The sequence below is a fragment of the Myxocyprinus asiaticus genome, chromosome 9, assembly GCF_019703515.2.
Source record: "Myxocyprinus asiaticus isolate MX2 ecotype Aquarium Trade chromosome 9, UBuf_Myxa_2, whole genome shotgun sequence".
In the NCBI taxonomy this organism is placed as follows: Eukaryota; Metazoa; Chordata; class Actinopteri; order Cypriniformes; family Catostomidae; genus Myxocyprinus; species Myxocyprinus asiaticus.
In genome coordinates this window covers 27,890,111-27,915,404 of record NC_059352.1, presented here as the reverse complement: position 1 = coordinate 27,915,404, position 25,294 = coordinate 27,890,111, and the positions used below count along the sequence as shown (strand labels likewise).

The window sequence follows — 25,294 nt, the reverse complement described above, 5'->3', positions numbered from 1 at the left end:
ATCCCCTCTAATTCACAGACCAAGAATGCTGTGTTTGAATTTGTCGGATATGATGGAGGGCACAGAAAGTCACTTATACCTCCTGTGACATTTGAAGTAAGAAATGCAATTCAACAGGGAATACATAAGTTTTTTGTATTTGGAATTTTAAAGGATTAGGTAGACTAATACAAGTATATATTGTATGATTTCTATAAATTAAGTGAAAGACATGACCTGTTATTTACTTCCTGCTTCTCATAATGCTGTAATAAAAATGAAAGCATTGACGTTTTTACCGCTGCTGCTTTGCTCTCCAAAACCACATGCAAATTAGAGAAAGACAAGTGTCTGAAATATAGCGGTGTCCTTTCAGCGGTGTGCTTTTTTGTCACACTATTTATTTAAGGAACAACAGAAAACACAACATGTTACTAATGAGTTCGTATTATCCTTTTCTGTGTAAACAGGTCAAATCGGAATCCATTGGTATTTCAAACAAAATGTTCCTCAAAGTAGATATGGAAGGCGGGAAGGTTTACTTCAAGAAGTCCAAAGATGGACCCGAAGATAAATACTATGTGCACAATAAAAGTATGCTACCCTGCCAAAGTAAAAACTTCTTACTTTCCTAACGACTCTGTCATTGATAAAACAGCACACAACTAGATTTGATCAAATGTTGTTCTGACATTTAGCATGTTTCAGAATTGACATACAGTAGGTATGTCAAACAAAGCAAAGGGTAAACACAGGTCCATATTCGACTATTCCAAGATGTTTCAAATTAGCCAATAAATAATGGGAAACATGCTTAATTTGCAGTCTTGCAGCTGGTGAAGTTAAAGAAGATGCAAAACAGATTAGTATTGGTTGTGGAGACAGAGAAGGAAAAAACCCAGCGCAAAGACTTTGTCTTTAATGACACAAAGGTAAAAAACAAAAACAAAAACACAGCTATTAATTGTGTTATAGTTTGATAAAAGCATCAACAATATTAAATTGTTTCCAATATTTTGCATGTGTGTTAATGCTCTTGCAGAAGAGAGAAGGCTTCTGCCAGCTTCTGCAGCAGATGAAGAACAAACACTCAGGAAAACCTGAGCCGGATATGATCACCATCTTTGTTGGCACATGGAACATGGGTAAGACATTGCGATTGGTTTGTACTTTTTAGGGTTTATAGTGCACTGAATAGCCTTCATTCTGCACATACCCATAAGCAACTTTCACATGACTGCTGTACAGTATGTTGAAGTAAAGCACAGTTCTATCAGAAAGACTCGAGATCATTGGAATAAATTAAAATGAAAAGATACTTATATCATTTGGCGTAAGCCCCGTCCTATGGTTCAGTGCTCAGACGCTGCTTGAACTGTCACATCCTGCCGGAGGCAATGACGATAGGGGAGTGGAGCTTACCCCTGCCAAGGACGGGACCTGAACTGGTGGAGATGGGGGGTAAAAACATGAACGTATGCGAACAATGAGAGACAGCTGGCCGGCTTTTAAAGTGGAGCTGTATTGTGATTATTTTAATATTTTCAATGACAACTGAGTAGACTGAGAACAGTTCAGTCATGACGATGCTCAGAATGAAGTTTTAAAATGTTTATTTCTGAAAATGAAAGTTAGTAGTTTTGGTCTTGACGGACTAGATCTGTTTATGCTGCTGCTTCAGAGCAAGTACGAAGACTTGCTACTGCTAGACATACATAGACATGCTACAACAACCATGCAAATACATGTTTCTGCGGCTGAAACAAGGCATGCACATATACCTGAAGCAGATCTCGACAAGTGGAGCTGGGGAGGAGGAGGGTAATTGCGAAGAAAACTCTCATAGCTTGCGCAGTGAGACCAGGGGCCGGTTGCATTAAATTGTTTTAGACTAGTCTTACAAGTTGTCTAAAATTTTGGTCTTAACTTTTTCAGTCAGTTGCATAAAAACTTAGATCGTTCTAATTTAAGACAAAAATGTAAGACTGCAGACCCATAGGCTAACTTTCGTTTATATTCCATGTTGCTATTGAAAATAACTGTCAGCTGAGCTTGTAGGGGCTTCAGTTGAGGGCTAAAAGGACTTGAGTTGAGACTTTGTAGAAGATTTGACTTCTAAGATGGTAAAAAAATTCTTTAATTTTTTTAAAAATTATTATTATTTGGGGTTAAAATCACTAAATTTGTTCATTACAATAGGTTTTGAAGCATTGCATTCTTCTAATAGGCAAATATTTTCCAGCAAAGAAAAAACTGTGCTGAGCACCCAATGTCGGGCATGTTATTTAAGCTGTTCAGTGTCTTATTTTCTCACAATGCAATGCCAATTAGACTATCTTACTAAAGACAACTGTGAGCTTGTTTTATGCAACAGGCTTTCTAGCAATCATTGTCTTTAGCTAGTCAGACTAATTGTTAGACGAAATCTTAAGTTAATGGTTATGCTTATGCAACCGGCCAGCTTGCTGGTAATGTGCCATGTAAGCTTATTTAAATGTTTGATGTAATTGGTCGAAACAAGTTGACAGGCTACCAAGATCACTTTGAGGGAACCTATCGGCTTGCGCCACAGAGTTTCCTGACTGAACTTCAGGTAATTTGTAAAACGTTTTGCTTTTTGTTGTACTGCACAAATACGGAACAGAATAAATCTATCTATCTGTCTGTCTGTCTATCTATCTATCTATCTATCTATCTATCTATCTATCTATCTATCCATCTTAGGGTGACCATACGTCCTCTTTTTCCCGGACATGTCCTCTTTTTCGGACCTTAAAAAAGCGTCCTGCTGGGATTTCTAAATTTGCGAAAATGTCCTTTATGGCTTTAACCCCTCTTTGTAAGTCCCACCTTCTCACACATTAATTGGTCGATTATAAGAGGCTTGCAGCAAGTATTGGCCAAATTCCTGCCTGTCAATCTCTCTGCGAACACGCAAAGCGAATGACAGCTGAGTAGCAAACGACAGCTGAGTGGAAACAATGCCCAAACGAAAGTGCAAATTTACAGAAGATTTGCACAAAAAATTCCCATGCTTTTGTTCAGGTTGAGATCCGTGGGAAGCAGTATGTATGACATGTAAAGCTGGCACTTATGTGTCAGTTGCTAATAAAGGTGCAAGTGATTTAGAGGCATACATTAGCTCTGCCAAGCATAAAGGGTCAGTAAAAGGTGAAAGTTCATCAGGTAAATTAACCAGGTAAAACTGTTATCTCATTGCTTCATTTTCCATGGCCATTCAAAATAATAGTAAATTAAGGTACACTCATGGCATCAAATATTTTATTTTAGTACATGGACATTCAAAAGAATGTTGGACATTTTTATTTATTTATATATATTTATGTTATGCTAATAGAGTGTCTTTTTCACTGTATTAAAGTTTTTTTTTCAGAATCAGGTTTATTACCAAGTATGCTTACAAATACAAGGAATTTGTCTTGGTGACAGGAGCTTCCAGTGTACAACAATACAAAAACAGCAGCAAGACATAAATAATAATAAAAAAAAAAAAAATAGTTATACACATATGTACATACACACACAGACACACACACACATACATACACACATACACATACGTAGTGCAATCTAATACAAATCTGTTATCTGTTATGTACAGTGCAAATACAAATCTGTTCTGTACAGTGCAAATTTTTTATTTTTTTTTCTCAGAGGAATGAAATGGCAGAAGAGGTTGGATGTGTTGGATAAATATAAAAAACACTAAACTGTGTATTGCACATAGTTATTGCTCAATGGGGCAGTTTAACTGTTCATGAGATGGATAGCCTGAGGGAAAAAACTGTTCCTGTGCCTGACGGTTCTGGTGCTCAGAGTTCTGAAGCGTCGGCCAGAAGGCAACAGTTCAAAAAGGTAATGGGCAGGGTGAGTGGGGTCCAGAGTGATTTTTCCAGCCTTTTTCCTCACTCTGGAAGTGTATAGTTCTTGAAGGGGGGACAGGGGGCAACCAATAATACTCTCAGCAGTCCGAACTGTCCTTTGTAGTCTTCTGATGTATGATTTTGTAGCTGAACCAAACCAGACAGTTATTGAAGTGCAGAGGACAGACTCAATGACTGCTGAGTATAACTGTCTCAGCAGCACCTGTGGCAGGTTGAACTTCCCCAACTGGCGAAGGAAGTACAACCTCTGCTGGGCCTTTTTCACAATGGAGTCAATGTGGGTCTCCTACTTCAGGTCCTGTGAGATGGTAGTGCCCAGGAACCTGAATGACTCCACTGCTGCCACAGTGCTGTTTAGAATGGTGAGGGGGGTCAGTGATGGGGTGTTCCTCCAAAAGTCCACAATCATCTCCACCATTTTGAGCGTGTTCAGCTCAAGGTTGTTTTGACTGCACCAGACAGCCAGCTGTTCAACCTTATCGTCATTTTGGATGAGGCCAATGACAGTGGTGTCGTCTGCAAACTTCAGGAGCTTGACAGAGGGATCCTTGGTGATGCAGTCATTGGTGTAGAGGGAGAAGAGTAATGGGGAGAGCACACATCCCTGGGGGGCACCAGTGCTGATTGTACAGGTGCTGGAAGTGAGTTTCCCCTGTCTCACAAGCTGCTGCCTGTCTGTCAGAAAGCTGGTAATCCACTGACAGATAGACATGGGAAAAGAGAGTTGGTGTAATTTATTCTGGAGTATATCTGGGATGATGGTGTTGAAAGCTGAACTGAAGTCCACAAAAAGGATCCTTGCATATGTCCCTGGTATGTCCAGATGTTGCAGGATATGATGCAATCCCATGTTGACTGCATCATCCACAGACCTGTTTGCTCGATAAGCAAATTTAAGGGGATCTAGGAATGGTCCAGTGATGTTCTTCAGGTGGGCCAACACCAGTCTCTCAAATGATTTCATGACCACAGACTTCAGGGCAACAGGTCTGTAGTCATTAAGTCCTGTGATTTTTGGTTTCTTTGTGCAGGAATAATGATTGAGTGTTTGAAGCAGCATGGGACTTCACACTGCTCCAGTGATCTATTGAAAATCTGTGTGAAGATGGGGGCCAGCTGGTTAGCACAGGATCGAAGACATGCTGGTGAGACGCCATCAGGGCCTGAAGCTTTCCTCGTCTTTTGTTTCCGAAAGACACGGCTCACATCATCCTCACAGATCTTAAGTGCAGGTTGAGTAGCAGGAGGGGGGAGTAGGGGAGTTGCAGGAGGTGTTGGTGTTTGTGTGAAGTGAAGGTCAGAGTGGGTGTGGGGTGTGAGATTGGGCCTTTCAAATCTGCAGTAGAACACGTTCAGGTCATCAGCCAGTTGTTGGTCCAACACAGGGTTGGGGGTAGGAGTCCTGTAATTTGTGACTTGTTTCATGCCACTCCACACTGACGCAGCTTCTCAGAGTATCTTCTTTTAGCCACTCTGATTTCCTTGTTCAGTGTGTTCCTGGCCTGATTGTACAAGACTTTTGCATTCATAGTAACACTGTTTTGAACCCTATTATTCCACCCCACCCCAACTAATGTGAATATGCGTACTGAAAATGAAAGTTCAAACTTGAGTTTGGAAATATTCACAGTGTTTCAACTGTACTCTGTTACAACTGTATTCAGTCTACCCTACACCAAAGTGATTTTTACATGTTTCTTCCTTACTAATAATGTCATTTAGAGTACAAATCAACAATAAAAATTAGAAAACTGTCCAACTCTGTAAAGACATATTGTTATTATTTTCTATTATTAAATATTGACCTTAGTTTATGACCATCCAGAGACCTCAGTGGTTGAACTAATTTAAATTCACAGAAAACATCATAAGACCTTAACGTAAACGAGTCCTCTTATTACTTTCTATAGTTAATGTATTAAAGAAATTCCCAGGACTTTTTCTCCTCAGTGTTTACTGTGCACACCTCACCTTTTTACCTGGAAAACTCATAAAATGACCCTCCTGGACACTATCTGCAATGCTTTTCATGTGGATGCATGGTTGGATGATTCAAAGCGACCTAATAAACCTAATAAAGTACGACATAATATAACTAAATTATGTTGGCTCAATGAAAATGATTTAATCTGAATCTGCTTGTAAAAACTTTCTCAAATTCAATAAGTAAGTTAATTACTTAATTTGAAGGGAATTAAGGGAATAAATTAAAAGCAAGTACAGGTGAAGTGAAGTAAACTGGTTCTGTCCATTCAGGAAATGCAAGTCCACCACACAACATCACTTCCTGGTTCCAGTCAAAGGGTCAGGGAAAAACCCATGATGACACAGCCAATCAAATCCCACATGATATCTATGTCATTGGGACACAGGAGGACCCATTGGGAGAGAAGGAATGGATAGACAATGTTAGGGGAGCCCTTAGGAATATAACCAACATTAGCTTCAAACATGTAAGTGACACAAGGCCAGATTCAGGCTACAAAGTGGTTTGTTTATTACATTAAATCATTCCACACTCTGTTGGGAGTCATGATTCTTTTAACTACCTGTATACATTTTGTGTGTCTATTTGTATGAATGTGTTAAATGTTTGACCATTTAAAGGGATAGTTCACCCACAAATGAAAATTCTATGATCATTTGCTCACCCTCATGTTTTTCCAAATGCGTATAACTTTCTTTCTTCCAAGGTACACAAAAGGAGGTATTTAGGCAGAATGTAAGAGACTGACAGCCTCTGCCACGATTTACTTTTAATGCATCTTTTTTTTTCTTTTTTCTTTTTTCTTTTTTTTTTTTTTTCATAAAATTAAAGTAAACAGTCATCTCCTTGTACGTTTCAGTGGAAGAGGGTGAGTAAATGATGACTGAGTTTTCACTTTTGTATGTACAGTACTATCCCTTTCAGTGAAATAACCATTTGCTTGATTTTTCCACAGATAGCTACTCAAACACTGTGGAGTATAAGAATTGTGGTTCTAGCCAAGCCGGAACATGAGAACCGCATCTCTCATGTCTTCTCTGGCAGTGTTAAGACTGGCATAGCTAATGCTCTAGGTCTGTTTTTGCCCTTTCCTTTTCATAAAAGAATCTGAAGGAACATGTAAATCTAGTGAAGTACAATTATTTTTTGTGTGTTAAAAGCAAATGTGAATATGTATGTGTGTTATAGGGAATAAGGGAGCAGTGGGGGTGTCTTTTATGTTTAATGGAACCTCCTTTGGGTTTGTCAACAGTCACCTGACCTCAGGAAGTGAAAAGAAGCTGAGGTAAGCCACAACCCAAAAAACAGTCAGTGAAATCAACATATGTATTCCACATAAATACAATATCCAAACTGCAATTTATTAGGGTTCACCCAAAAAATTAACTTCTGCCATCATATACTCACCCTCATGTTGATCCAAAACTGTATGAGATCCTTTCTTATGTGGAACACAAAAGGAAATGGTAGGCAGAATGCTAGGGACTGAAAGCCTCAGTCACCAATAACCTTCATTGTATGGAAAAAAGGGCAACTCAAGTGAATGGTGATTGAGGCTAACATTCAGACTATCATCACCTTTTGTGTTCCACAGAAGAAAAAAAGTCATAATGTATGGGTATGGAACAAAATGAGGGTGAGTAAATAATGACACAATTGAAATATTTGGGTGAACTATCCCTTTAACTGACATCTGTACCTTTTCTAGACGAAACCAAAACTACATCAGTATTCTGCGCTTTCTGAATTTGGGAGATAAGAAGCTGAATCCTTTTGATATCACACATAGCTTCACACATCTCTTCTGGTTGGGAGATCTGAATTATAGGGTTGACTTGCCATCACAGGTGAGTTGAAATAAATGTGCATCAACATTTAAGCTCGTTGCACACATAAGGAAAAGGTTTGAATATTTTGCAGTTTGTTTTTTTATATTAAGGGTATTAATTTTCTCCTTTAGCAAATATTGAAGAAATATTTAGAACACAAACCTAATTTTCATTTAATTTAGTGGATGACTACATATAGCATTTCTATATGATACTTTTAGACTGCCTCTGTGGTTAAGAGAGTATAGTAGTGATCGTAGCTTAAAAGATCAGGCAGTTCCTCTACTACGATAAGAGTCATGTACAAGAGTTCCTGACATCAACAGGAAGAGCATAGTTTTGCATTGTTGTTTGCTCTTTGCAGGAAGCAGAGAACATTGTGATGAAGATCAAACAGCAGCAGTATCAGGACCTGCTAGCCAGAGATCAGCTTAACATGGAGAGGGAAGAGGAAAAGGTCTTCTTAGACTACGGTGAGAGCTTACTTCTCTCTCCCTCTTTTACTCACTGCAGAGAATCAGTTCTGCCCCAGCTGACTGTACTCATGCTGCATCTGTTGATTATACAGCTGATTATAAGCTGTACATGTTTGTTACAGTACTTTGTTACCTTTCATTTAGTCTTGTGTAGCCAGCCTTTTGACTAAATGCTATAAGGTCTGGTCATTGCAACCAGCTGAGACAAGAAGAGACCAGAAGCCCTGTTCACACTGCCAGCGACTTTATTGCTTGATGACGCTATTCCCTTTACTGTATGTCTGTAGTAGGTGTTCTTTCTACTGTTGTTGTAACTTTATTGGTGGGCGTAGCTTTTGAAAATCTGATCACAGATGAGATCAAACTAAGATATCATTCTAATTTGACAAGGAATCTGTTCTCTTGTCTCTAAAAAGGAATATTCTGTAGTGGAGGGTGTTTTTATCTAACCTGCAGAAGAGCAATGCATCAGATCATGAAAAAGATTAACAATCTATCAACATATCACTCAGTCAGAATACTGTAAATTTCCAACACATCATTCTAATTTGACATGGAATCAGCTTTCTTGCTGCTAAAAATTAACATTTTTGCATAGAAAAGTGTTTTAACATGAACTGCAGCAGTGCTGAATGCATTTTTCACTCATCAGTTTTAGTTTTTCCATGTATGCGGTAACAGACAAATCATATAGAACAGTAAAATCACTCAAATTTTCAATTTTGCCTGCATTTGAGATGATGTGAGCTCCACTGACTATACTCCCATTGGTAGGCACTACCAATTGACGCTTGTCATTTGCATAAAGTTAAACTTTTTTCAACTTTGTTGTGTCACTCGCTACGCCCATCTTGTCGCCAACAGTCGCTGTTACTTGTGTCTACGGAAGTCGTTCTGCACTCATTGCAAATGAAAGAGATCATATCTCTTTATCGCTGTGTCGCTGGCAGTGTAAACGGGGCTTTACACCTAGTGACCGGACCAACCAAAGTGCGTTTTGTTTTGTTTTTTTATGTGCAGTGTTGGGTAAGTTACTTAAAATAGTAATCCACTCCAAATTATTAATTATTTCTCTAAAATTGTAATCATATTACTTTACTAATGACTTATGTAATTGGAAAAGTAATCACTTTACAAATTACTTTACTTTTAAGTTACTTTCTAAAACACTTTTCTGCTCAACCAATTCAAAATTTCTATATTTCTTGTTCATTGTTACACACAAGTCATACACTTAGCACCTCACAATTCTCCTTATCCAATTCTCCCTAATTCATGTATTCTACATAAATAATATATTAGAAATAAGCATAACCCCATAATGTACTTAAAAATAATTAAATGAATTGAAAGTCAGTAACTGTAATCTGACTACAAGAATTTAAAATATAATGGATCACACTACTTTTTGACTAAAAAGTAATTAGGTTACAGTAACTAATTACTTTGTAATTGGATTACACCCAACACTGGTTAAAAGTATTGATTATTTCACAGACGTGATTAAGATTTCACTGGGGAACTGAGCATACTAGCTAACATCAATCTACTATAAGGACCCTTGAGCCCGATTTTAGGCGGACACTTGCTGAACATTATAGGCTAAAGGTGGCCTCATGGTGGCTGGCAGCGGGCTCCTCCACCTCCTGGCGGTCGGCAGCAGGCTCCTCCGGCTCCTGGTGGTCGGCAGCAGGCTCCTCCAGCTCCTGGCAGACAGCAGCGGGCTCCTCCGCCTCCTAGCGGACGGCAACAGGCTCCTCCGCCCACTGGCGGACCACATCGGTAGACCGCTGATGAACTGCTCAAGTACCACCAGATCGTATATCCTCGGCATCACATTCTTGATCCAGCAGTGAGGTCTCCAGGACAGCATGGACCTCCTCCAGTCCCAGGTTTCGACACCAGTGTAGCAGACAAGGTCTCTTGCTTAAGGGAAAGGAGGAGGCGGGAACCGGATTAACAATCTCGAAGACTTTTAATTCAAGACTTCGGCAAAGACTTTCAACTAAACGTAAACACTGATGCATACACACACACACAGCTTCGTGCGTCTCTCTCTCTCTCTCTCAAACTGCCATCTCCGGCTCCTCTTTATCCCTCTCCCAGCTGACTGGGATGATTCAGTGCCGGGCGTCCATCCTTATGGCTTGGCCACGCTCTCCTCCTCGTCACAGGCACCTATGATCATCATTTTACAAATTGGTCCTTTGTAAAGAAAAAAGGCAATTCAAATTGTTTGTGAACCCTAAATCTTAATGGATCATCCTTAACTTTGCCAACATGCCAGTATTTAATCCTTGTTGTGTATGTTTTACTTCACAGAGGAGGAGGAGATTACATTTGCCCCCACTTATCGTTTTGAGAGAGACACAAGGGAGAAGTATGCCTACACCAAAGCAAAGGCCACAGGGGTACAGTGTTAATCATCTGTTTAGCTTACCATCTCCATCTGAAGCAATTATGCACTAGACATGCTCGAACAACCTCATCTTTAGGGACACTATCCATTGAGCAGATATAGTATATAAAGAAATTCTGTCCCAAATTAAATGACAAAAATGTTGTTTACATATATATCTGATCTCACAAACAGACAAAATACAACCTGCCTTCATGGTGCGACCGTGTGCTTCGCAAATCCTATCCTATGGTGCATGCGGTTTGCAACTCATATGGTTAGTGTACTGATTATAAAATACAATATATCAGTATATCAATGCAGTTAAGATGCATCCATATTTAACCATGACAATTTATCAATACACTTTAATTATTTAGGATGCACCAATGATATCATGACAAGTGACCATTCCCCTGTATTCGCCACATTTGACGTTGGTGTGAGTTCACAGTTTGTCTCAAAGAGTGGTAAGACATTCCTCCGTCAATTAACTTGCTATCAAAAATATATTTAGATTTGACCACACTGGAACTATTCATGATTTAGTAAATGTTGAAAGTTTATCATTAACTATGGTAACAATAATCACTATAGAGAGAAAAAAAATGATGAACTATTTTACTCTTTACAGATCTGTCAAAGGATGCTCAGGGTGCTATAAAATTCATGAACTGTGTGGCTGTTCTTTTTACTAAATCAAAGACCAAGTTCTTCATTGAGTATCACTCAAGCTGCTTGGAGAGTGAGGAGCTATATCCATTATACTTTTAAATATTATATCATAAATCACCCCCTTATTTCTTTGTTCTTTGTATTATCACATTAAAAAGGCAACAGTGGCGTATGTTTGGTCACAAATACAAAATGAATGTCTCCAATTCATTTTCTAGAGTTTGTGAAGAGTCCAGAAGGAGATAATCAAGAGAATACAGAAGGCTCAATAAAAGTACGCTTTGGGGGACAAGTTGAGGTAAAAACTCTATTAGCAAACACATTATAAATAAAAAGATAGTAAATGACACGTTATGCATAAAAAGCTTTTTTTTTCTATTGTTGTTAAATCACTTTGCAGCTCACCCCCATCATTGCAGACCCAGAATACCTCCTCGATCAACATATCCTCATCTGCATTAAGTCCACAGATTGTGATGAGTCATATGGTAAGTTTACTTGAAATATGTGTAAGCTTACTAGCACTCACATACCCTCAGTTTTAGCTATTTGAGGTTAGTAGCACACTAATATCTTTAACGATTGTAGTGCTGTAGGTTTACTCTTAATTTTGGGTCTTGGTTTACCTCAAGGCTTTCTCTGCCTCTTTCCCCACTGCATAATTACTGTTTAGGTGAAGTTTGTCTGATAAATCAAAACTGATAATATAGCTCATTGTGTTATATGCCTTTAGGTGAGGGCTGTGTGGCTCTGCGTTCTGCAGAATACGCTTACACAGAGTTCTCTATCAAACTCACACATCATGGTGAGCGCACAGGCCTGCTAACAGGTAGCATTCAGCTTCGCACATCTGAAGGCAAACAGACAGAGAAATTGTATGGTGAGTGCACAAAATGATATAACTACAACAATGCCTGATTCAAACGGTCCAAATTGCAATACATGTAAGCTTTAATAAGTTAATCTCTCACAATCACACTGCTCGGTTACTCCAATATCATGCTGAGTATTTTCCTGTGAATTACTCAATAAACAATTTTTGGAGCAAGAGATTTACATTAACATTTATTTAGATGGAACCCTGATAGTGTATTTGTCATTGTTTTGTACCAAGGCAGGCTATGTTCCTTTCCTTAAAGCTGCCTTTCTTTTCTTCAGATTTCATTAAAGTTGGAGATGACCCAGCAGCCAGTAAGAGCAAAACAGGAGATAATACCAAAAAGTATCTTCCCTCTTTTTTTGCATTACTTTTTAAATAAAAGCTAAATGCTAAATGTCTTAAATATTATATATGATTATTATGTTTGTACACAGAATTAATCCAGACTTTTATTGTTTAGTAACACAGTTTCTATTTGTTAACATTAATGAATGCATTAGATATCATGAACTAACAATGAACAAAATTTTTTTTTTTTTTACTGAATTAATGTAAAATTCATAAAGATACAATTGTTAAAGGAAAATTCCGGGTTCAATTCAAGTTAAGCTCAATTGAAAGCATTTATGTTATAATGTTGATTAACACAAAAATATATCTTGACTTGTCTCTCCTTTTCTTTAAAAAAAAAGCAAAAATTGAGGTGACGATGAGGCACTTACAATGGAAGTGGGGTTTAACTTGTTAGCAAGCGATTTTATCATATTAAAATCATGTTAACACGGATATGGTTTACGTCTTGTGGCTATACTTTTGAAACAGTGAGTATTTTAATGTTTAAAGATTGGCTCACATTCTCTTTCATTATAAGTGCCTCACTGTAACCCAGATTTTTGCTTTTTTAAGAAAGGGAGGGACAAGTCAAAATATATTTTTGTGGTAATCAACATTATGCCACAAATGCTGTTGATTGAGCTTAAACTGTATTGAACTCAGAATATTCCTATAATTGTTAGTTCATGAAAGTTCATAATGCATGACCTAATGTTAATATATACACCTTATAATTTTATAAATGCATTTGTATACAGTATGTTGCAATTAACATCAACCAATATTAATAAGTTGTGTAAAAGTATTTTTATTGTTAGTTCAAGTCAATCTCTTTCTTCTTCTTTTTTAAAAACAAACAAACATTTTTTTCATGAATTATTTGACAGACCTTCTTCTCTGGCCACCGATATAAGTAACCCCAGTTATATGGGTGTAGGCTACAAGAGCAACAACCAGGCAGACAAGGGCACCACCAACATTATGTCCCCAAGAACAGGGTCATCGTCTGGGCATTCAGTCAAGGATATGACACTTGGCAATCTTTCCCCAAAAAAGACTGGTTATGACCATTCTACATCCAGCCCTACTGGAAAGGCATCAACTCCTACGTATGTATCTTATAGGCCTATTTGTAGGTAGACATTGGCAAGTTAATCTTAAAAACACACAATTTACTTATTGAAATACCTAGAATCTTAATGTGATTCTACAACCCCAATTCCAAACAATTTGGGACAGCATGAAAAATGCTAATTAAAACAAAAAGGAGTGATTTGTAAATTATATTCACCCTTTGCTAAATTGAAAACACTACAACTACACATTATATGCTGTTCCCCTTCTGTCACTCACTCGACATTGTGTCGATGTAGTGACACTAGGGGTCGCTCTTGAGAGCCCAGAACACCTCAAATTTTTGAGAAAAGGCCAGTGAGAATTGGCGAGTGGAATTTGCATGCCACTCCCTCGGACATATGGGTTTAAAGGAGCTGGCTCGCAACCACTCTTTCAGATTTTTTCTTCAGAGCCGAGCGGTTGTACTATCAGCGAGCTGAATACTACTGCTGTTCCATTCACCTCTTAAGAAGCGTATGCTGTTGGATATACGGTGCATTTCCAGCGGCTTTCTCTCCTTCTGCACGACGAGTGCAGATTTTGCCCCTGGATGCATCTTTATAAAGATGCCTTTCCGTCTTTGTGTGATTCCTGGATGCGGTCGCTATCTCTCCACTTCCGACGGCCACGGGCGCTGCCTCACGTGTCTGGGCAGCGATCACACTGAGGCAGCGTTCATGGATGGTTCATGTTCTCATTGCGAGAATATGACCATGGCAAAGTTGTGGTCGCGGCTTTCCTTCTTCCGGGGGAAAGCCACTCTAGCCGCGCCTTGCCTTTTACCTCCGGGTACGAGGCTGGCCCGGCTGACGCTGGAGGCGATTTGGGGGCTTCAATGGGCCCGGCTCCGCCGGGTAAATCCCTGTGGAACTCCCATTCCCCAGCACGCTCGTTTGCCCTCGGCAATTTCCGAGAGGATTCCAGCTCGCCCCAGGGCCAGCTTAGTGTCCCATTTGGAGCTCCGGAGCGGGATGAGTGCTCGATCGCTGCATCGGAGAGCGTACTGGCGATGTCAGATGCCGAGGACTCGACTGGGCTGCCACCTTCGGGTCAGCCCGCCCAGTCTGAGGCTGACGGCGAGATGACCACCATGCTTGCCCGGGCCGCCGCGTGTGTCGGGCTGGAGTGGAAACTTCCACCCTCCCCTGAGCCCTCGCAGCTAGATGATTGGTTCCTGGGTTCAGGGCGCCGCTCACAGCCACGCCCCCCACCCAGTCCCTTTCTTCCCGGAAGTGCACAACGAGCTGACAGGATCGTGGAGGGCAACTTTTTCTGCCCGAAACCGACCTCCCAGCTCGTCTGCTCTCACTACCCTTGATGGCAGGGTGGCCCACTGGTATACGGAGGTCCCTCAGGTGGATAAGGCGGTTGCGGTGCACCTGTGCCCGCAAAGCACAGCCACCTGGCGGGATTGCCCGGCACTCCCTTCCAAGGCCTGTAGGACGACGTCGTCTCTGATGGCCAAAGCCTACAGCACCACTGGTCAGGCCGCCTCTGCCCTGCATGCCATGGCCCTCCTGCAAGTACACCAGGCCAAGGCACTAAAGGAACTGCACATGGGTAGTCCTGATCCCGATGTGATGCAAGAGCTGTGCTCGGTGACCGACCTCACCCTCCGGGCAATGAAGGTCATGGCACGAGCACTCCGGCAGGCGATGTCCACCCTCGTGGTCCAGGAACGCCACCTGTGGCTGAATCTGGTCAAGATGAGGGACGCGGACAAGGTTTGCTTTCTCAACACCCCATCTCCCAGATCGGCCTATTCGGCGACACCGTCGAGGACTTCGCCCAGCAGTTCTCAGCGGTGAGGAAGCAGATGGAGGCTATACAACACATCTCACCCCGGCGTGGCTCAAGATCTCATATCCTGTCTGCTCACCGTGGGCATCCCCCTGCGGCAATGAAAGCCCAGGCGGCTCCGCCTCAGCCCAAGCCCAGTTCTCGGCCCCAGCGTAGAGTCCCCCACAGGAAGCTCACGCCCCCCGCCTCACAGGGTGGCACGAGGACCCAGAAGGCTCCTAAGTGCCCCTGAGACGGACGACCCAGGGAGCGAGATGTCTGCTGCAAACCCGGGGCTGGTATCCATACCACACCATCCCCCGGTGGAGGGCCGGGAGGTAAATCTTTGATTTCCTTTTCTTTTATGTTCTCAAAAGAGCAGTTTCCTCACTCCCTGGGTCACATAGCCAGTGTTTACAACCGCCGTTATCACGGCAACCGGGCACTGAGCACCTGCGACTTAGACGCTGTGAATGCGGGCCCCCCGTACTCACACCCACGGCCATGCAGTTGTGATGGACTACAAGGACGGTCGAAAAGTACCTCCTCCCCCATCGCCAACCCCCTCGACGCCGGGTACATGGAGCAAGGTAAGTGCTTCGAGGGTCCCTTCAGTGCAGCCACGAGTTCGAGACGAAACGAGGCTCCTCAACGTGGCATCCCCTGCTCCCTCCCGCCGCGAGGCCCCACCCACAGGTACGTTAAACACGATCGTCCCCTTAGTGCCCCTCGCCCGGAGCTTGGACACGTGGCTAGCGCTTTCCAACCCATTGCGGTGGTTGGCCAGGACCATCTGACTCGGCTGCGCAATTCAGTTCTCCAGTGCCTGCCTCGGTTCAGCGGCGTCTGCTTCATTTCGGTGAGGGGCGAGAACGCCGCCACCTTGCGTGTGGAGATCGTGAACCTTCTGCGCAAGGGCACGATAGAGCCTGTCCCTCCAGCCGAGATGAAGAAAGGGTTTTACAGCCCTTACTTCATCGTACCGAAGAAAGGTGGTGGGTTGCGGCCAATCTTGGACCTGCGAGTTCTGAACCGGGCCTTGCACAGACTCCCGTTCAAGATGCTGACGCCAAAGCACATTTTGGCGTGTGTCCGGCATCAAGATTGGTTCGCGGCGGTAGACCTGAAGGACGCGTAATTTCACGTCTCGGTTCTACCTCGACACAGACCCTTCCTACTGTTTGCTTTTGACAGCTGGTCATATCAGTACAAGGTCCTCCCCTTCGGCTTGTCCCTGTCCCCTCGCATCTCCACGAAAGTCACAGAGGCAGCTCTTGCCCGTTTAGGGAAGTGGGTGTCCGCATACTCAACTACCTTGATGACTGGCTGATTCTAGCTCACTCTCGAGAGTTGCTATGCGCACACAGGGACCTCGTGCTCAGGCACTTCAGCCGGCTAGGGCTTCAGGTCAACTGGGAAAAGAACAAGCTCTCCCCGGTTCAGAGCATCTCTTTTTTCGGCATGGAGTTAGACTCAGTCTCTGATAGCGTGCCTCACGAGCAAGCGCGTATGGTCAGTGCTGAACTGTCTGAAGTCGTTCAAGCAGAGAACAGCGGTTCCACTGAAACACTTTCAGAGGCTCCTGGGGCATATGGCATCCTCAGCACCGGTCACGCCACTAGGGTTGATGCATATGAGACCGCTTCAGCACTGGCTTCAGACTCAAGTCCCGAGATGGGCATGGCACCACAGCACACATCGTGTGGCCATCACGCTGATCTGCCGCCACTTGTTCAGCGCTTGGACAGACCTTGCATTTCTATGGGCAGGAGTTCCCCTACAGCAAGTGTCCAGGCGCGTCGTCATTACGACAGACGCCTCCAAGCGAGGCTGGTGTGCCGTGTGCAACAGGCACGCAGCCGCTGGCTCCTGGACAGGACCGTGACTGTATTGGCACATCAACTGCCTCGAGTTGCTGGCAGTATTGCTCGACCTGCGGAGGCATTTGCTGTTGATCCGGGGCAAGCATATGTTGGTCCGGACGGACAACACAGCGACAGTAGCGTATATAAATCGCCAAGGCAGCTTACGCTCATGTCACATGTCGCAACTCACCCACCGTCTCCTCCTATGGAGTCAGCAGCGACTGAGGTTGCTGCGGGCCACTCACATCCCGGGCAACCTCAACATCACAACAGACGTGCTGTCGCAGCAGGTGACACTTAGGGGAGAGAGGAGACTCCACCCACAGGTAGTCATGCTGATTTGGAGTTGGTTCAGCAAAGCACAAGTAGACCTATTTGCCTCCCGAGAAACATCCCACTGCCCGCTCTGGTATTCTCTGACGGGGGCCCCCCTTGGCCCAGACATGCTGACACACAGCCGTTCCCCTCAGTGAGCCTACTTGCACAGACCCTGTGCAAGGTCAGGGAGGACAAGGAGCAGGTCACCCTTGTGGCCCCATATTGGCCCACCCAGACTTGGTTCTCAGACCTAACGCTCCTCATGACAGCCCCTCCCTGGCAAATTCCTCTGAGGAAGGACCTTCTTTCTCAGGGACGAGGCATGAGCATGGGACACGGAATGCATGGGACACGGAAGACCTAAGTGGCCTACCACCAGCAGTGGTAGACGCGATCACTCAGGCCAGAGCTCCCTCCATGAGGCAGCTTTATACCCTGAAGTGGCGTCGGTTCATGAATTGGTGTACCTCCCAAGCTGAAGACCCTCAGAGATGCGCAGTTGGGTCAGTGCTTTCCTTCCTGCAGGAGAGGCTTACAGTGGATGGTAGGTCCTTAGGGAAGCACAACCTGATCATCAGGTTCCTGAGAGGCTCCCAGAGGCAGAATCCTCCTGGGCCACGCCTGTTCCCCTCATGGGATCTCTCCATGGTCCTCCTGGGCCTTCATGGAACCCCCTTTGAGCCGCTAGAGTCAGTCTAGTTGAAAGACCTCTCCTTGAAGACGGCCCTCCTGATTGTGCTCACCTCCATCAAGAGGGTTGAGGACCTGCAAGCGTTCTCTGTCAGTGATACCTGCCTGGAGTTTGGTCCGGGTGACTCTCACATAATCCTGAGACCCTGACCGGACTATGTTCCCAAGACTACCACAACCCCCTTCAGGGATCAGGTGGTGAACCTGCAAGTGCTGCCCCAGGAGGAGGCAGACCCAGCCCTGTCATTGCTGTGTCCGGTGCATACTTTGCACATCTACTTGGATTGCACACAGAGTTTTAGAAGCTCTGAGCAGCTCTTTGTCTGCTTTGGCGGACAGCGGAAAGGGAACGCTGTCTCCAAACAGAGGCTTGCCACTGGATCGTGGATGCCATCGCTATGGCATACCAGGCCCAGGCCCAGGCCCAGGCCATGCCTGCCCTTCGGGAATATGAGCACACTCCACAAGGAATCTGGCATCCTCATGGGCACTGGCCCATGGCACCTCTCTAGCAGACATCTGCAGGGCAGCGGGCTGGGCGACACCCAATACCTTCGCGAGATTTTATAATCTCTGGGTTGAGCCGGTTTCATCCCGTGTTCTGTCACATATGAACAGGTAAGTTCAGGAATACGGCCTTTCCCCTCCAAAGAGGCGAAGATGTGCACTGCTTTTCCCATGCGAGTTCACAAACCCGTGAACCCTGGATGTCCTTCCTCCCTAGCCCTGTGGCTCGTGAATTCAGCAGAGGAATTCACAGCCGGAACCAGTATGTGTGCTAATATGCCCTTAGTGAGGTAGGTGCTCCACAGGTGCCGGTTACTCTGGTAACCCCCTGTGATGTATTTTCTGCAGCACGGTCTCCCTTTGACAGAGCCCTCTCTGTCCCGGTCGTCGTGTTTGTAGAGCTCCTCCCCTTTCAGGCAGGACCTACCACCATGCCTCTTCCATGTGCGGCTCTGAGCCCAGATGACGTGCTTGCCACATGTTACCTCCCCTCCGGGCAGGATGTAGTCTCTGCGGGGTCTTTTCCCCCTGAAAGAATAGGAGAGGAAAAGAACACCTTCCCCAGCGCATATATTGAGCATTAAAATGGCCCCAGCCGAATAAATGAATACTCTGTGGAGAGAAAACTTAGAGAGAAAAGGCCGTGGCTGGCACGGCCTGCTGACATACTAGATATGTCTCTTCCCCCCCTAGGGATGTGGGTAACTATATGATGTTTTTTGGGGCATTGGGGGAGGCTACGTGCAGACCGGTGCACCTGCTACTATGCACTCAGCAGCTTGCTTACACCTGCACCAGCAGTCCACGTAACACGGTCCAGCTAGTTGTGGTGTTTCGTATAGGGACCCCTAGTGTCACTACATCGACGCAACATCGAGTGAGTGACAGAAGGGCAACGTCTCAGTTACTGTCATAACCTCCGTTCCCTGATGGAGGGAACAAGACGTTGTGTCCCCCCTGCCACAATGTTGTACTACCCGCTGAAATGGCGGGACCCTGTCTTGGCTCCTCAGCACAAAACCTGAATGAGTGGTTGAGAGCCAGCTCCTTTTATACCCGTATGTCCGGGGGAGTGGCATGCAAATTCCACTCGCCAATTCTCATTGGCCATTTCTCAAAAATCTGAGGTGTTCGGGGCTCTCAAGAGAGCGACCCTAGTGTCACTACATCGACACAACGTCTCGTTCCCTCCATCAGGGAACGGAGGTTACGACAGTAACCGAGACTTTTTACCTTGTGAATTTCATTGTTTTTTTATGTACAGTAATTTCAAAGATGATTGCAACATACCAAAAAAGTTGAGACAGGGGCAATTTAAGACTAATAACAATTTGACGAGTTAAAATAACAAGGCAATGTGAAACAGGAGATGTTAAACAGGTGAGGCAATCGTGTCATAGTACATAAGGAGCCTCCAAAAACATGCTTCTGCAAATAATCCAGCATTTAGAGAACAATGTTCCCCAAAGACAATTTGGAAGGATTTTGGGCATTTCACCCTCTACAGTGCACAATATAGTTAAAAGATTCAAGGAATCTGGTCAAATCTTAGTGCGTAAAGGGCAAGACGAAAACCACTTCTGTATGCGCATGATCTCTGATCCCTCAGACATCACTGTCTTAAAAAACATAATTCATCTGTAATGGATATCATGAACATGGGCTTGAGATTACTTTAGTAAACCTTTGTGAGACAACACCATTCACCGCTGCATCCACAGATGCAAGTTAAGACTTTACTATGCAAAGCAGAAGCCCTACATCAACAATGTCCAGAAGCACTGCCGACTTTTCTGGGCTCAATCTCATCTTAGATGGAAAGTAGAACAGTGGAACCGTGTTTTTTGATCCAATGAGTCCACATTTCAAATAGTTTTTGAAAAACACAGTCGTCGTGTTCTCCGGGCCAAAGAGGAAAAGGACCATCCAAGCTGTTATCAGCATCAGGTCCAAAAGCCAGTGTCTGTATGGGCCAGGGGTGTGTCAGTGCCCATGGCATCTGTGAGGGCACCATTAATGCAGACAGATATGTACAGATTTTGGAGCAGCAAATATCAGAATCAGAATGAGCTTTATTCCCAAGTATGCTTACACATACAAGGAATTTGTCTTGGTGACAGAAGCTTCCAATGCACAAACAATACAACAACAAGACAGATAATAATAAAAAAATAGAATAAAAATAAAAAGTGAATAGAAAATATAAGTATATATAGAAATACACAATAAGACTATATATATATATATATATATATACAAATACAAATCTATTATATACAGATGCAAAGGAATGTATGGCAGAAGAGGCTGGGTATTTTGGATATATATAAATAGACTAAGCTGTGTATTGCACAAAATTATTGCTCAATGGGGCAGTTTTAACTGTTCATGAGATGGACAGCCTGAGGGAAAAGACTGTCCCTGTGCCTGACGGTTCTGGTGCTCAGTGCTCTGTAGCGCCGGCCACAAGGCAACAGTTCAAAAAGTAGTGGGCTGGGTGAGTGGGGTCCAGAGTGATTTTTACAGCCCTTTTCCTCAGTCTGGAAGTGTACAGTTCTTGAAGGGAGGGCAGGGGGCAACCAATAATCTGCTCAGCAGTCCAAACTGTCCTTTGTAGTCTTCTGATGTCCGATTTCGTAGCTGAACCAAACCAGACAGTTATAAATGTACACAGGACAGACTCAATGACTGCTGAGTAGAACTGTATCAGCAGCACCTGTGGCAGGTTGAACTTCCTCAGCTTTTTCACAATGGAGTCAATGTGGGTCTCCCACTTTGGGTCCTTGAGATGGTAGAGCCCAGGAACCTGAATGACTCCACTGCTGCCACAGTGCTGTTTAGAATGGTGAGCGGGGTCAATGTTTGGGTGTTCTTCCTAAAGTCCACCATCATCTCCACTGTTCTGAGCATGTTCAGCTCCAGGTTGTTTTGACTGCACCAGTGAGCCAGCCGTTCAACCTTCCTTCTGTAGGCCGATGACAGTAGTTTGCAAACTTCAGGAGCTTTACTGAGAGATCCTTGGTTGTGCAGTCATTGGTATACAGGGAGAAGAGTAGTGGGGATAGCACACATCCCTGGGGGGCACAAGTGCTGATCGTACATGTGCTGGAAGTGAATTTCCCCTGTCTCACAAGCTGCTGCCTATCCGTCAGAAAGCTGGTGATCCACTGACAAACAGACGTGGGAACAGAGAGTTGGTGTAATTTAGTCCGGAGTATAGCTGGGATGATGGTGCTGAAAACCGAACTGAAGTCCACAAAAAGGATCCTTGCATGTGTCCTTGGTCTGTTCAAATGTTGCAGGATCATCCACAGACCTGTTTGCTCAATAAGCAAATTGAAGGGGATCTCGAAAAGTCCAGTGATGTCCTTCAGGTGGGCCAACTTCAGTCTCTCAAATGACTTCATGAACACAGATGTCAGAGCGACGGGTCTGTAGTCATTAAGTCCTGTGATTTTGGGTTTCTTTGGGACAGGAATAATCGTGGAGCTTTATAAGCAGCAAGGAACTTGCTCTGCTTCATTGGTCCACACTTTACAGTCTTTACTACATGTATAGCTGATTTTAGTTTCTGCCTGTAGGTTAGAAGAAGATGAACCAGACAGTGATCAGAGAGTGCCAAAGCTGCTCTAGGGACTGAGCGATATGCTTCCTTTATTGTTGTGTAGAAATGATCCAATGTATTTCTGTCTCTAGTGGAGCATATATGTGCTGTCTGTATTTTGGTAGTTATTTTGGTAGCTCTGTTAAAATCGCAGAGAATAATAATAAGTGAGTCCGGGTATTGTTGTTCTGTGTCTGTGATCTGATCAGCTAGCTATTGCAGCGCTGCGTTCACACATGCATGTGGAAGAATATAAACACTCACCAGAATAAAAGTGGAAAACTACTGTGGCAAATAACTCCTTTTTGCTTTTATTAGCCTTTTTCATACTGTCCCATCTTTTTCGGAATTGGGGTTGTAGATCATCAAAATGAAATTCTGAATGGTTCTTTTTGGTTTTAGAACTGAGGATGGCAGGCCTCCAAAGATGATTGACAATCCCCTTTATGGCTCAATGAGTGGATCACGAGGAGCCAAAGACCACCTCCATCCTCCAGACTCCTTTCCCAAAACAGACCTTGATGTCGACTGGCAACCCCCAGTTCCGACCCCTCGGATCCGCTCCTTCACCTGTTCAGAAACCAAACCCCAGTCACCATCAACCACAAACAGAAACAATAGTAGCAGTGGTCTACAACCCCAGAACATCACCAAGAAGCCTGTGGTGCCTTCTCGCTCTGAAGGGGGCATGATTGGTCCTGGCAGGCCTCCGGTGCCAGTGAAGTCTCGCTCAGGTCAGTCACAAGAACCTCAACTAAAGCCCAGAGACTACAGAGACAGCTCAGAACTGCCTTCCAAGATACGGCCACCAGCCAGACCAGATCAACCCAAAGATGGTATGATAACTACTGTATATGCTCCACATTCCTTACTTCTGGAAGACTGTGAATAGTCTGTCATATAAGGTCTGTTGATGAGACTAAATAGTGCAAGGGATCAAAAATGGACAGCAAAATCACCTGCTGGTCAACTTATTAAGGTTATGTATGACTTTCTGTCTTCTGCAGAACACAAACGAAGATTTTTAGGTCAATATCTCAGCTCTGTAGGTCCATACAATGCAAGCGAATGGTGATCAGGCCTTTGAAGCTCCAAAAAGGAGATAAAATTAGCATTAAAGTAATCCGTACGACTCCAGTGGTTTAATCAATGTCTTCTGAAGCGATCCAGTTGGTTTTGGGTGAGAACAAACCAAAATATAACTGCTTTTTCTTTGTACATCTTTGTTTCTTTGACAGCAGTCTCCTTGGTGATCATGATTTCAAGCTGTGTAATCGAGCTTGAAATCATGATTGTGCCTAGAGACTGCAATGGCAAGACCTACACTGAAAAAGAAGTTATATTTTGGTTTGTTCTCACCTAAAACCAACTGGATCGCTTCAGAAGACATTGATTAAACCACTCATATGGATTACTTTAATGCTGACTTTATCTCCTTTTTGGAGCTTCAAAGGCCTGATCACCATTCACTTGCATTGTATGGACTTCCAGAGCTGAGATACTCTTCTAAAAAACTTTGTTTGTGTTCAGCACAAGAAAGAAAGTAATACACATCTTAGATGGCATGAGGGTGAGTAAATGAACTAGTGAAGGCTTCAATGTATGACATGTTTCACACCATATGCAAAAGCAATGTGTAAGCAATGCATATTTTTTTCAGAGCCCAAATTAACAGGTTAGAGGATTCACACTGGGCATGTGAGCTGTGCAATGCACACATGCTAAACTCAGCAGAAAACTATTTATCAACACAAATGTTTGTATTATCATCTTGAATAGAGCAACACAAAAAAATGGAGGAAGCTACTCACTGTTTGAAAAAAAAAAAAAGGGATGTTGTGCTTGATGCAAGTTTAACATGCAGTGACAGGTACACAAACAGTTTCTATTCAATAAATCTTACTGAATCCAGACTTTTAAGCATATAGCATATGTTAATTTATATTCTACAATTTTATGTTAGGTTCTGTTCCATGTAAATGAATATCCATTTGGATGTAAATGTGGTCCTCCCCATGCAAATTATAATGACTGACTCCTGATAACCATTTTATAATTTATGGTCATTATTAAAGGAAATATGGTCATTTTTAAAGAAAATCTGTAGATACCTAAAAATTACTTAATTTTCTGTATAGAGCAGCAGCTCTATTACCCATCAAAAACACTTTCATTGTGAAAGCACATTGTAAGCCTGCTATTGTAATTATGCAGCAGCTCTGCATATACCCTGCTTTGTGTGTAGTGTGAAACAGGTGTGAGAATTAGGATTTGATATTATGATGCATTTATTTTTCTGCATATTAATTCAATATTTATTCAATATGTATACCCTCAGTGCATCATGAGACACCACAGCCTCTGAAGATGGGTCGCCCTTTAAAATGATTTCCTATTGATGTGTCATGGCAGAAGAGCTTTCAGGGCATCTTCATGTCTGAACTTTGAGACTCTGGACTGGACAAAAGACAGGACCTTCCTTACCTCTTGAGTACAAAAATGAATAAGTGCATAAATATAATAATAAAAAGAACTTATTTCACATATTTTACTTTAATCAATACATCACCAAAATTACTAGGATTTATATTTTTGCACCAGCAGACACTGGCAGTTTCTTTCCACTCTGTCCATTTGCTTTACTGTAAATTTGTTCTGGCAAAGTGAATCTTCTGTTTTGATTTAAAAATTATGATGATGATGAATATTTCACAGTTTGAATGTAACTATAAAGAGAGTCTTAACATCCATCAGCCTCTTGTCTAAATATTTTTCCTTGCTTTGATTAAATTATTAAATGAGGATGCGGGAAAAGCTGTAAACTTCAAATAAACACCAAGTGTTAAACGAAAGTTTGGGCATATATGAATGACAATTTTGAAAGGTTTTTTACATTGAGTATTCAGAACATATTCAGCTTTCTCATTTCTTCTCAGCATGCCCTTTTTTAAAG

At 43.1% G+C, this 25,294-nt stretch overlaps 1 protein-coding gene across 2 annotated transcripts in view; it reads left to right on the top strand.

Moving 5' to 3' along the window:
* The window catches only part of LOC127446034 (phosphatidylinositol 3,4,5-trisphosphate 5-phosphatase 1-like), a 37,570-nt gene extending 12,479 nt beyond the window's left edge, over window positions 1–25,091 (top strand). Inside the window, exons 8-28 of one of the 2 annotated variants that reach the window (XM_051706639.1) lie at window positions 19–96; window positions 450–573; window positions 805–911; window positions 1,022–1,124; window positions 4,916–5,029; window positions 6,141–6,337; window positions 6,827–6,944; window positions 7,060–7,156; window positions 7,580–7,718; window positions 8,065–8,173; window positions 10,499–10,587; window positions 10,770–10,851; window positions 10,955–11,044; window positions 11,209–11,319; window positions 11,468–11,547; window positions 11,650–11,737; window positions 11,983–12,129; window positions 12,408–12,471; window positions 13,350–13,571; window positions 22,744–23,177; window positions 24,680–25,091. In XM_051706639.1, the coding sequence (XP_051562599.1) occupies window positions 19–96; window positions 450–573; window positions 805–911; window positions 1,022–1,124; window positions 4,916–5,029; window positions 6,141–6,337; window positions 6,827–6,944; window positions 7,060–7,156; window positions 7,580–7,718; window positions 8,065–8,173; window positions 10,499–10,587; window positions 10,770–10,851; window positions 10,955–11,044; window positions 11,209–11,319; window positions 11,468–11,547; window positions 11,650–11,737; window positions 11,983–12,129; window positions 12,408–12,471; window positions 13,350–13,571; window positions 22,744–23,177; window positions 24,680–24,729 (2,643 nt within the window). In that variant the 3' untranslated portion in view covers window positions 24,730–25,091. The remainder of the gene's footprint in view (window positions 1–18; window positions 97–449; window positions 574–804; window positions 912–1,021; window positions 1,125–4,915; window positions 5,030–6,140; window positions 6,338–6,826; window positions 6,945–7,059; window positions 7,157–7,579; window positions 7,719–8,064; window positions 8,174–10,498; window positions 10,588–10,769; window positions 10,852–10,954; window positions 11,045–11,208; window positions 11,320–11,467; window positions 11,548–11,649; window positions 11,738–11,982; window positions 12,130–12,407; window positions 12,472–13,349; window positions 13,572–22,743; window positions 23,178–24,679) is intronic. The other variant, XM_051706641.1, reaches the window with a different exon arrangement.
* Window positions 25,092–25,294: the final 203 nt, after the last annotated feature.